We start from the raw sequence: 12,569 nt of genomic DNA, 5'->3' as shown, positions 1-12,569 counted from the left end.
GTTCTTATCACTACTTTACTTTTAAGCTGGTAAAAATTTGCATACCTGTTTTGCACACATTTCTTTTCTCTGGGTGACCATTGAAGCATGTGTCTATGGGTGCAATCTGTGTCCTTTCAACTTAGTAAGATCATGCCAGTCATGCTCAGTAAGGGTCGAGATCACACTACCCCCTCCCCACGTTTCTGCCACCCCAACGAGACTGCGAGTCACTGCCCAGGAACGGCCTCTCCGGTTCTTGATCAAGCTGCTTAATGGCCATGATCCCAGAGATTCAGAAACAGATTTCAGAACCTAGCAGGTTTTAGCAGGAAATCTCCCCAGATTTAATTGTTAAAATTTTGGAATTTCAAAATTGCTCAGCCACTACTGCAACCGCGCAACATCATATATTATTCATGACCAGCAATAGAAAACAAATTGTCTACTGTTGCCTTTTTGGCATATCTGAGTGTTGCGGTAAAATCCCAAATAATAATGGTGGGTGTGGTGTCAAAATGTTGAATGTGATCCAAGTATAGAGAGAGTGATTTGAAAATCATCTGCCCCACAGGTAGGGGGAGGGTGTGGGATGGGGGTATACTGGGGTGTGTAAACACACACAAATAGGTGGCACGGCACCCACACGGCGGCGGCTCTATCTCTCCCGCCGCCCGCGTTCGGTAGTCTCACCCTTCTACCACCCCGGAGAGGTCGATGGCGATGGTCAGGCGGAGGAAGGAACGAGGGCCAGGCTGGTAGGTATTAGTCGTAGTTTATTCTGATTCTCTCCTCATCTCTCTATCTCTGCCCCCCTTTGCCCAATCTACTGTCTCCTATATCCCCTCCAAGAGGAATTGGGGAAAACAATTACATAGGTGTGGTCACAATCAATAGGGGTGGAGATCAACAGGGGTAGAAATCTTAGCCTCAGGGAAGACCGCTCCTAGGACAGATCCTTCCTCAGCAGGAGGACTCACCCTAGAGCAGAATCCCATGGGCGTGCCTCTCCTCTCCTTGTCCAACAAGCATATAAGAATATAATATAAATCATTTTGTATGGATACAGTAAGAAATATCCTAAACTTATAGAATTGCTCTCCTAGGGCCATCTCGATCTCAGACTACGGTGCTCAGGCCAGATAGTCTTTCCCACCCCTAGCAGGATCCTAGTCTTGTCGTTACCTTGGATCATGACAGCATTTGTCCATGATCAAACTCTTAACTTATAGTTAAGAATCGTGGCACTTTGGCCTGGCCCATTTCGCTGCCAGGGTAGCTCACTGCTTGCCCTGGGTCCATTCAGTCCCTCGTCGGGACCCTGCTTTTGGGGTGTTAGGAACTAAGGGCAACTGAGGCTTAAGTCGAGAAAGATGCCCAGGAGTGAATAATATTCAAGGCCAATCAAATCCTAAGTTACAAAGCATAATGTTAACGGTCTTCCTGTATCTATACAAAAAGGATATTACTTTAAGGTAAACTATTCATAAGGCATAGGGAGAGGAGAAAGACAATATTTCACTCATAAATATAAAATCATAGATTTCTGGGAAACTGATCTTACAAATTAACAAAGTCTGATTAAGGGGAAAGCTGATTAACTGGGTGGGAAGGAGAGCATAGGGAAGATTGTTTACAGATAAACACAATGGAAGTGGAAGTGCTTCAGGAGCACTGTGATGGGTGTAACCAGATTGATGGGTGTAACCAGATAAACCTAAGCTTCTTGAAGGACAAAGCAATGTTACCCAACACTGGGGTTTTTGGTGGTGGAGAAAGGGCACTGGTGAAGGATATAGGTGTTTCATTGTATGACCGAGACTTAAACCTGAGAAAGCTTTGAAACTGCTCTCACAGTGATTCAATGAATAAAATTATAAAAAATGAGAAAAAGTGAGGTGGAGTTTATGCAAAATTCAATCAGCCTAATCAGTGGCTGAATAAATAGCAGTAAGGCCCTCCCGTTGTTCATCGATTTGCTCGAGCGGGCCCAGTAACATCTCCATTGGAGATTTTGTTGTTACTGTGTTTGGTATATCGAATACATCACAGGTGGCTTGCCAGGCTCTGCCGTGCAGGCGAGATACTCTCGGTAGCTTGCCGGGCTCTCCGAGAGGGGCGGAGGAATCGAACTCGGGTCGGCCATGTTGGCTGCATGCAAGGCAAACGCCCTACCGCTGTGCTATTGCTCCAGCCCAAAAAATATGGAACGCTTCACGAATTTGCGTGTCATTCTTGCGCAGGGGCCATGCTAATCTTCTCTGTATTGTTCCAATTTTAGTATATGTGCTGCCGAAACGAGCACAAATAGCAGTACTCCTACATAAAATAAATTATTATATATGTAGTTAAAAGAGTTTCCAGAGAATCTTCCATCAGGAGCACATGAACCAAAATAAGACATCAAGTGAACCAAGTGAACATCATGACATAAAATGAGAATATGGAAATGCTTTGCACAAAGGAAACTCACAGTAAAATCTCTGAGTTATTATTACAAATCAAAACTTTACCTAAGTGGAAATGTCAGAACAAATTAAATCAATTTCATTGATATGTATTCTAAAGTATGTTACCTTTATCTTAAAAATTAAAATAAAATAAACTTTGGGGTGTCAAAGCCTGATTTAGTAAGTTGCTTTAATAAGTTACTCCTGGTTTTCTATTTCAAAATTTCTATCACTATACTAGAATGGAGCGATAAGGGCTGGAGCAATAGCACAACAGATAGGGCGTTTGTTTTGCATGAGGCTGACCGGGGTTCTAATCCTCCGTCCCTCTCGGAGATCCTGGCATGCTACCGAGAGTATCTCACCCGCACAGAAAAGCCTGGCAAGCTACCCGTGACATATTCGATATGCCAAAAACAGTAACAACAAGTTCTCACAATTTGTTGTGAGACATTACTGGTGCCCACTTGAGCAAATCGATGACCAACGGGAGGACAGTGCTACAGTGCTGTACTAGAAAGACATTATCTCATTTTTCAATATCCCTTGAATTAATTTTCTGATAAAAGAAGATAATTATAAAAAAAATCAAGAAAGAAAAATTATTATTCAAACATCAACATTCCAAGTTCAGAAATATGTTAATTCATTTAGGAAATCTTCTCAGGAGTATTCCTTCGCATCATACAAACCTTTGTTCTTCTGACCAGGAGTGCCATAGCTTGTTCTTCCAGCCTCTTTAACTTCTTTATGATTTGCTCTGCCATTGTCAGTAAGTTCCTATTTAAAAATGAGAAAAATCAATAATATTCAAAATTAAAATTTCAATGTACAATCGATTATTTAAGTCTTAGAAGCTGTGGTGGTATATTTACACAACAAAATATACCAACTCAGCTATAAGGAAAGGCGAAAAGTGTATCAAGTAAAGCGAAGTAAGTTACCAGGAGGACAGATCCAGGACTATCTCACTCATATGTTTAATGTTATACATACAGAACCAAAGCCAGGAAACAGACAATATCTGCACTGTAGCACTGTCCTTTCATTGTTCATCGATTTACTCGAGCGGGCCCAGTAACACCTCCATTGTGAGACTTGTTACTGTGTTTGGCATATCGAATACGTCACGGGTAGCTTGCCAGGCTTTGCCATGCAGGCGAGATACTCTTGCTAGCTTGCCGGGCTCTCCGAGAGAGGCAGAGGAATTGAGCTTGGGTTGGCCAGGTCGCTGGCATGCAAGGCAAACACCCCACCTGCTGTGCTATCGCTCCAGCCACACAATATCTAATGATAACAAATTCTTGGACTTTGACTGCAGAACTGAGATAACCGAACGGTGAGAGGAGGAAGCTTTTGGGGTGGGATAAGGGAGGAAAGTGGATTAGAAAAACAGTTGGCAAGGGTCTTGGCACTTTTGGTGGTGATGAAGGTGTGGGATCTTTGAATACCAAGAATATAAACCTAAACAAACATAAAAACAAACCAGAAAAAAAAAAGCATGAGAACCAAATATATCTTTTAGCAAGGGCATCCCGCTTGATATATATCTTTTATCATTTAGTGTGACAGAATTTTAATAACAATATTATGAAAATCTCACATTTAGATAATTAATTCATTCAAATTATAATTGATCAATGATGCAAGACTGTTAATAAAGCATTGTAATTAAATCAGTCACCCTGAAGGAGCTGCAAGATGGTAGGTCCATGATTAATATACTGAATATCTTACTGGGTCAGGCAATTCAGGCCCAATTTGAGACCTGAATATCAGGCATTGGCATATGGACTATCTATTCTCATTTTCAGATCAGAAAAGTAAAAGCCATGAAGTAACTTTCAAAACAATCTAGGACAGAGTTAAGGCAGAAGATGAGCAATATTAACCCAAATTGTCTCTGCTTTAAATTGTTAAAAATTTGACTAGATTATTATGAAGTTGGTATATTTTTACCTAGAGAACTGCAGTATATTTTAAGTTGGAAAGTTATTTGATTCACAGAAAGTTATTGTTTCTGTTTTTCTCTTCTTCCCAGATTTTAGATGGTGTTGATTGTTTTTTCTTGTTAAATGTTTTTGTTTTGGTTTTGTCACAGCTCTGTGCTCAGGGATCACTCCTTGCAGTGCTTGGGAAAACGTGTGCAGGGCCAGGATAAAACTAGGGTCAGCTGCATGGAAGGCAGGCAACTTTCCCAGTGTACACTCTCTCTGGTTCCTTTTGCTAAGTTTTACAAGCGCTTTATATAACTTGAATACTAATCCTTTGTTAGGTGAGTACTGAGAAAATTTTTTCTCAAGCCTGTGGGATATCGTTTTATTTTGGTTGTGATTTCTTTTACAGTGCATAGCTTCTTAGTTTGATGCAGTTCCATTTGTTTATCTTTGCTTCCATTGCTTGGTCAATGGCATTAAATTGTTGAAGATGCCTCTAGATTCAATGTCATGAAGGGTTCTGCCTATGTTTCCTTCAATATAATTTATGGTTTCAGGTCTGATATCAAGGCCTTTAATCCATTTTGAATTGACTTTTGTGCATGGTGTGTGATAGAGGACTAAGTTCACTACATGTGACTGATCAGTTTTTACGGTGCCATTTGTTAAAGAGGTTTTTCTTGTTTCACTGCATACTCTGTTTCTTGAAGACCAGAACTGTGCATAAATCATCTTTACCTCCTTAAAATTTAACAATTTGATTTTATCAATCACAGAGCAAACACAAATTCTATCACTACATTTAGCGTGCAATTGTGCATTTGAGTATGTATCTTTGACCAAGTCCTTGATCTTACAAGATCAAGTTAAGACATCAAAAGAAACAAAACGAAACACTGCCTTCTCGCCCATCCTCAAAGTTAGATAGGCATTACAGTGCAGTGGTTTAGAACAAGACTCTGATGTCAGATGTTATGGATTTGAACCCTTCACTCCGCTGCTCATCAGCAAAATGCCTGAGTACTAGTGGTTTAACATCTCTGTGTTGCCCCCACTTAAGTTATGATAATAAAATGAGAGTAATAAATTGATATCAAAAGGAGAGTAATAAAAGAGCCTACTTCCAGGGCTCACTGTGAGGTTTAGTTGAATGTATGTAACAGTCGCACAAATATTTTGATAAATAAAATGAATAAAAGTCCTATACTAACCAGTTAGAGATAAAATGTGTGGACTGCCTTGTCTATAAATACTGTAAAATGCATGTTCTTTTTCTGCATTTTATCTCATTTTTTTTTCAGTCATGTCCACCACCAGGCAGTCATCAAGTGTCTTTATATGACTGTCTCCAGCTTCCTTTCCAATAGAGCTCTTCAATTATACCTACATGAAATCCTTGGAACTTTGAAATCGAGGAGAATATCTTCATCACCTGAGTATATTCTGTACCATGTCATCTTATTTCCTTTCCTTCTTATTTCCTCACAGTTTTTGATTTTCTATTAATTGTCTTGATTTTCTAATACTAATACTAAACTACTACTCATTGTCCTATAAAGCACAAGTGTTATTATTGAATAAAAAAATAACTATTTGGGGAGACTATCCTAATAAACTTGAATATGACTGTATTTTTTTTAAAAAGTATATATATTTTTATATATACTTTGTGCTTCAGTAAACACATCCAATTATTTCTCCTTTCAACTGATATATTAACTGAAAGTTGGAGAGATTATCTGACTACTTAAATAGGTATTTAAGTAGGTATAGATATGTCTCAGTCATTCAATGTGTACTTACAGTTGGAGGGGAATGATCTCTGGAATGTAGGGTTCTTATGTGGTCACAGAAGCCTAACACATGGAATCTTGATTTTAAAAAGGGGTGAATAATCACTCACATAATGGGGCAATAGGGAGGCAGTGTAGGCACCAACTGGACAAGATCTTCCTGAGCCTGGCTTTCATTTCCATTACCACTGTCTTCTCTCAGACCTTCAGATTTTCAACTTGAGTAGGTACTGCCCTAAAATTCCCCTAATTTGTCTGGGTTTTACTTCCCACCTCATCCATCAAGTACCTATCCTTCATAGTTCCACAGCCCCTGAACCTTGTTGCTGCCTATGGGTACAGAATAATAGACATACTCTTCAAATCACAAAGAACACCATTCGAGAAAAGACAGGCAGATTGGTCAGAACATATGGTATTTGTCCTTCCTCTTTGGCCTTACTTCACTTCACATGAAATTGCATGATTTCATCTTTCCTTGTGACTGCTTAGTATTTCTTGAAGCCACTAGATCCAGCACTACAATAAACACAGGACCCAAACTATGAGCATGCAACTTAAAATTGTCTTTCAAGGAAACAGGTTGGAGGCTGAGAGAACCTGGGGACATTGGTGGAGAGATGTGGACACTTGTGGTGGGATTGGAGTTGGCATATTGTATGCCTCAAAGTGTCAACAACTTTGCAAATCATGGTGCCTATATTCAAAAATAAAAGAAAGGACACGTCAGGGAGTGGGAGCCATAGTTCAGTTGGAAGAGCACATATCTAACATGTATGAAATTTGATCCCCTGGAGCCCCAATCCCCACCCCCAGCACTGCCAGGCCAACAAGCATCACTGGGGTTTGCCCTTATTCAAAAATAAAAGCAAAATCAGTCAAGGATCTGGGTCAGTTTAACCTCCCAGCTAGTCTCTCACTATAAATTATCATCTGCCACACTTGATTTCTCTTCCGGCTTACATGCGATCCATTCTGTTCTTTCCCTCAAACATCTTCTTCACTCATTATTTCCCTTCCACTTGGATGCTCTGACAGCCTGCATTCAGATCAAACACCAATTTTTAATCAAATGAAACTTTGCTTTGAACCTTCTTATTCTTTGCCCCCCGAAATCTCTTTTTTTTTAGAGGTGATCCTACTGTCCTTTGTCTTCTTATAGAACCTGGCACATAGAATGACGTAGATTTACTCTTTGATGAATCTTATCCATCACTGTGTTAAAAGTTTATTTAAAGTGAGAAATGACTTACCTGAATCTCAGCACCATGCTAAGGATTTTACTGGGATCTGAAAATTCTCATTGAATTTGGTAAGAACTTCAATATTTTAGGATGCAGAGGAAGGTAATCCCATTTAATGTTTAATGAATTATGTTAAATAAGGATGATTTAGAGGGGAATGACATATGAAGTTGAGTAAATGATTATAAAGTATCATTCTTGCCAAATCTAAACTCAGTAAAATTATTTTCAGAGGAAACTTGGACTAATAATCTTTTTTTTTTTTTACTTTTGAATCAATTGCTTTTTTTTTTTTTTAATAGTGAGACATCATGAGGTACAGCTGCAGACTTACACATTTTTGTGCTTGGGTTTCAATTATACAATGATCAAATACCCATCCCTCCACCGGTGCCCATTTCCCACCACCACGGATCCCAGTATCCCTCCCACCCCCCCATCATCCCCCTATCCCACACTGCCTCTGTGGCAGGGCATTCCCTTTTGTTCTCTCTCTCTTATTGGGTGTTGTGGTTTGCAAAAGAGGCAATGGGTGACAATCATGTTTAGTCTATAGTTTACTTTCCGCATGCTTCTTCCATCCTGGGAGGATCCTCCCAATACCTTTATTTGGTGTTCTCCTCTTTATCTGAGCTCCCTTTTCCCCTAGTATGTGTGGTTGGCCTCCAAGCCATGGAGTAAAATTCCTGGTACTAATCTCAGCCATTCTTGGGTGTTTGGTCTAATAATCTTAATTACTGGCTCAATAATGATAGGTTTCACTGTTGCTCTTGTTTTTAAAGAACAAAATGAAATCAATTAGGAACTTGCCAATGAGGGCAAAATAAATTTCCCAGCACTCTTGCCATAAATCCTCCACAGGTCTCTGTGTAATTATTAAAAAACTAAGAAATTGTATGGCTCTCTCGCCACCTGCTTTCGGTGTTCTTGGGATACTTCCCTGTCCGGGACAGCCAATGCCATGGGCAAATGGAGGAGGAAACGAGAGCCAGGCTGTTTGATGATCAGTTTCTGTTTATTCCATTCTCCCCACATGCCTGTTCCAGTCTCACTGAGCCCATCATTCTACTCTCACATTGCCCCTCATTCCCGTTTCCTCCTGTCTCCCGCTTGTCTCTCCATGCTCTGCCTTGTTGCCTTGGTCTCTCTCTCATCTCTCACCAACTCCCCGACATTGGGTGTAGCATAATTAATATATCAAAGCTCTTCTCGGGGGTAAAATACCAGCTAGGGGTTTTTCTCCTTTCTTTAGTCCAATAACTTAATTAACATCTTAATTCTACTTCATAATATGAGTCATTTTGTATGGACACAGTAAGAGATACATTAAGCTTGTAGGGTGACTGTCCTAGAGGCATCTTGCTATAGATCCCAGACTATAGTGTTCAGGCCAGATTAATATTTCCTAATTTAGCAGGATCCTAATCTAGTTGTTACTTTTTGGATTATGACAGAATTTGTCCATGACCATGCTCTAACTTATAGTTAAGTATTATGGCACTTTGGCCTGGCCCATTTTGATACCAGGGCAGCTCACAGCTTGCCTGGGTCCATCCAGTCCCTCACTGGGACCCTGCTTCTGGGGTGCTAGGAAGTAAGGGCAACTGAGGCTTAAGTCGAGAGAACAGTTCCCAAGAGTGAATATCATTCAGTCAATTAACTCCCAAGTTATAAAAGCATAGCATTAATTGTCTTCCTGTGTCTACACAAAAAGGATATTGCTCTGAATTAACTATGCAGAGAACTTAAGGAGAAGAAAAAAGCAAAACTTACAAGTTAACAGAATCTGATTAGGAGATAAAGATGATTGACAGTTGGGGAAGCAGAGCACAAAGAAAGAGATTACAAATAAACACAGAGGAATGGGAGCACTGTGATGGGAGTAACCCAATAAACCTAAGCTCCCTGTGTCAAGGCAGAAAGGACAAACCAATGTTATCCTACAGGCATCACTGCAAGGGTTTAGCCACATCAATGAACTATTTTAGGGTGGTTGGGCCAACGTAAGCACATCAGAGGCTGAGTCATTGCTAAAAATAATATCAAGCTAAAAAGTTACATTTTAAGAGCAGTGCTGCGTTTTAACAGTTAACACCTCTACAGGACTAAAAGAAGTCCACACAACAAAAAGAAAAATCCCCAGCGCTGCCAAGATAACAGGCAATGTTAAGTCGCTTTTTCAGCAAGTCCCAAATATCTATTAAAGAAAGGACTCAAGAAAATGAAAGGAAATTCTAAACTCACAATCTAAAGAGCAGAACCAAACAATTATCTGTAGAATAAGGCCTAAATTTACTTCCATTATCTGACATTATCAGTTTAAATATTTGCTCCTTGATGACAAGGTCTCTGTCTGACACATTTGCTTACTACAATGTACTAAACCCTTCTTTGGGTGCAGAATACGTATCATTGTTGAAAGATTATGAGATAACCAGTTGTTTTCTCTCTGCCTTCTACCACAGACCACCGCATCTGCTTCAACAGGAAACACAGAGCATGAGAACATCTCTTAGGATTGAGAGACAGGGAAAAACTCAGAGGAAATAGAGGTTACATGAAGGGTATATGTGAGGAACAAGATGGCGTCTTGAAGGCCTGCCCATCTGCAATGTGGCTGAAAGTCACTCATGGCTCTGGGAATCACAGATAGAAGGACTATCTGCTCAGGGAGTTCTCTTGGTGGTGCTCAGGAGATCAAACAAGTGTTTGATCTATAGGCAAGGCAAGTACCATAATCTTGGTACTATCTTTCTTGCCTACTATCTTTTTTTTCCCCTAAGTAACTGAAATTATGAGCTAATAGAGTATCTCCAATTAACCACTAGTTCCTTTATCCTATTAGCATTCATTTTTCCTATGTAATGAGATTCCCAAATGACTTCCTATCTCTAAATTGCCAATCCAGTGGATGTCTTTCAGACTCTGCTATTTAAACTCTTCTGTGCTGGGGCTGGAGCGATAGCACAGCAGGTAGGGCATTTGCCTTGCACGCAGCCAACATGGCCGACACAGGTTCGATTCCCAGAATCCCATATGGTCCCCCGAGCACTGCCAGGAGGAATTCCTGAGTGCATGAGCCAGGAGTAAGCCCTGAGCATCGCAGGGTGTGACCCAAAAAGAAAAAAATAAATAAATAAACTCCTCTGCTATTCAGACTCTTCTGAATTTGGCATTGGTTACAATCCCCTTACATTTTTTTTCTTTCTGGGTCACTCCCAGCAATGCTCAGGAGTTACTTCTGGTTCTGCACTCAGGAATTACTCCTGGCGGTGCTCGGGGGACCATATGAGATGCTGGGAATTGGACCCGGGTGGGCCGTGTGCAAGGCAAACACTCTACCCACTGAACTATCAATCCGGCCCCTATAGCCCCTTTGAAACCAGTGTAAACACTCCTTTTGTAACCAGCCTCTTTGGAACAATCCCTTCCCTTGCTTTTAGTGACACCATTCTCTCGTACTTCTCCAATTTTCCTGACCCCTTCCTTAATACCCTCCTGCATGGACTTCTTTTCACCCCTCAGAGTTTTGTACACTGAGATTATTTTCCCCTCTCCTTTCTTTCCTTCCTGGACTCATTATTGCTCTCAGAAACAGTTAAAATTAGGCAGCCTTGAGGAGAGAGAGAGTGCGAGGGGGCGAGAGAGTGCTCAACCATCCTGTTATTCCTCGATTGCCTCGAGCAGGCCCCAGTAACGTCTCCTTCGTCCTAGCCCTGAGATTTTTTTTAAAAGTGCCATATTCAAGGCTCTTTCAGAGTTAGGAGAATGAGACCCTTCATTGTTACTGGTATTTGACATATTGGTTACGCCACGGGGAGTTTGCCAGACTCTGCCGTGTGGGCAGGTTACATTCAGTAGCCTGCCAGTTTGTCCAAAGTAGGAATGAGATAATAAGATGTCTATTCCGGGAGCTGGGTTTTATAGTCTCTGAGTCTTGGCCGTTGATGGGATTACATGGCGCCAGGGGGCCAGTTGGTGGGTGTGACCCCTGTCTACTGGAGAATAGAGGATCTGGGTGGAGGATGCTCAGCCCCAATCCGAGTAGGCTTGGAGATCTCAGCTCCGGGACCCGCATGCCTTTGTTCCTCTGCCAGTACCTTCATGTGTGCGGGGAGTGGTCTCAGCATGGTGGTGGCTGGTTCTGGAGGTCTTCAGCTGCCGGAGCCCTGGTCAGGGCAGGGAGGGAAACTCAACCCACTCCCCTCCAAGGGGCCCCGGCGAGGACAGCCAGGTATGGGGGCAGGAGACCCCCAAATAGCATCAAATTTGAAACCTTCTAGTGTCTGAATCTGATCTCCATAAAACAGAGCTTAAATCCTTCCTAACTTTATCCCAACCTTCCCACTGTATGAAGAGATAACTTTATGTTAATTTTTGAAATGTTTCAGGGTTGTTGTGCTTCTTTGTCTTTGTCCATGCTGCAGAAGCATAGGTACTTCTTTTGGTTTTGTTTTGGGGCCATACCCAGTGATACTTGGGGATTACTCCTGGCTCTGAACTCAGAGATCACTCCTGGCAGTGCTGGGAGAATCATATAGGGTTCTGGGGGATCAAACCTGGGTCAGTCGGATGCAAGGCAAGTGCATCTCTGTACTCTAGACCCAATGCACAGATACTTTAGAGAAACGTACTTCAACCATTGTCCATAAACAAGGACCACATGCAAAATCTGACATCATTCCGATTTGGGACTATGAGTTCTGGGAAAACAGTCCCAGTCCCTCCCTTCTCCTTATTGTTCCAGGCTTTGAAGGGGCAGTGGGGTGGGGTGAGGGGGTGGACTCATAAGGATCCTGAAAAGGAAGTCTCCAAAAAAAATCCCACAAGTGGAAATTGGTGGTACCACCTGAATCCAGGCCTAGAAAACATAAGAGCTGCTCCCAAATACATTTCAGTTGACATGAGCAAATAAGTTCTCTTGGTACAAAAACAAGTTTGGATTAATGACTTGATCTTATATAACAGGAAGTCTACAAATGGGTACAGCATTCAGTAAATATTTGTCAAATGAATAAAAACAATAAAATGGGTCTGTTCTTGTTCTTCCTTTTCACACGTGCTAGGTGAAAAGGAAGCTCAGATAGAGAAGAGAGCACCAAATAAAGGGTGTTGTGAGGACCCCCCCCCCCCAGGGTGGGAGAAGCATGCTAAAAGTAGTCTATA

At 41.3% G+C, this 12,569-nt stretch overlaps 1 protein-coding gene and 1 non-coding gene across 2 annotated transcripts in view; both read right to left on the bottom strand.

Moving 5' to 3' along the window:
• CUNH1orf141 (chromosome unknown C1orf141 homolog) overlaps positions 1-3,196 on the bottom strand; it is a 57,114-nt gene extending 53,918 nt beyond the window's left edge. The window contains exon 1 of the mRNA XM_056122201.1: positions 3,122-3,196. Coding sequence (XP_055978176.1) covers positions 3,122-3,196 — 75 coding nt within the window. The remainder of the gene's footprint in view (positions 1-3,121) is intronic.
• On the bottom strand, positions 2,178-2,284 carry LOC130031146 (U6 spliceosomal RNA). The gene has a single exon (XR_008793609.1). It is a non-coding gene; the product is annotated as a U6 spliceosomal RNA (small nuclear RNA).
• Positions 3,197-12,569: the final 9,373 nt, after the last annotated feature.

This window comes from Sorex fumeus, unplaced genomic scaffold (assembly GCF_029834395.1).
Source record: "Sorex fumeus unplaced genomic scaffold, SorFum_2.1 ptg000045l, whole genome shotgun sequence".
Lineage (NCBI taxonomy): Eukaryota > Metazoa > Chordata > Mammalia > Eulipotyphla > Soricidae > Sorex > Sorex fumeus.
This window is presented reverse-complemented; position numbering and strand designations above follow the sequence as displayed.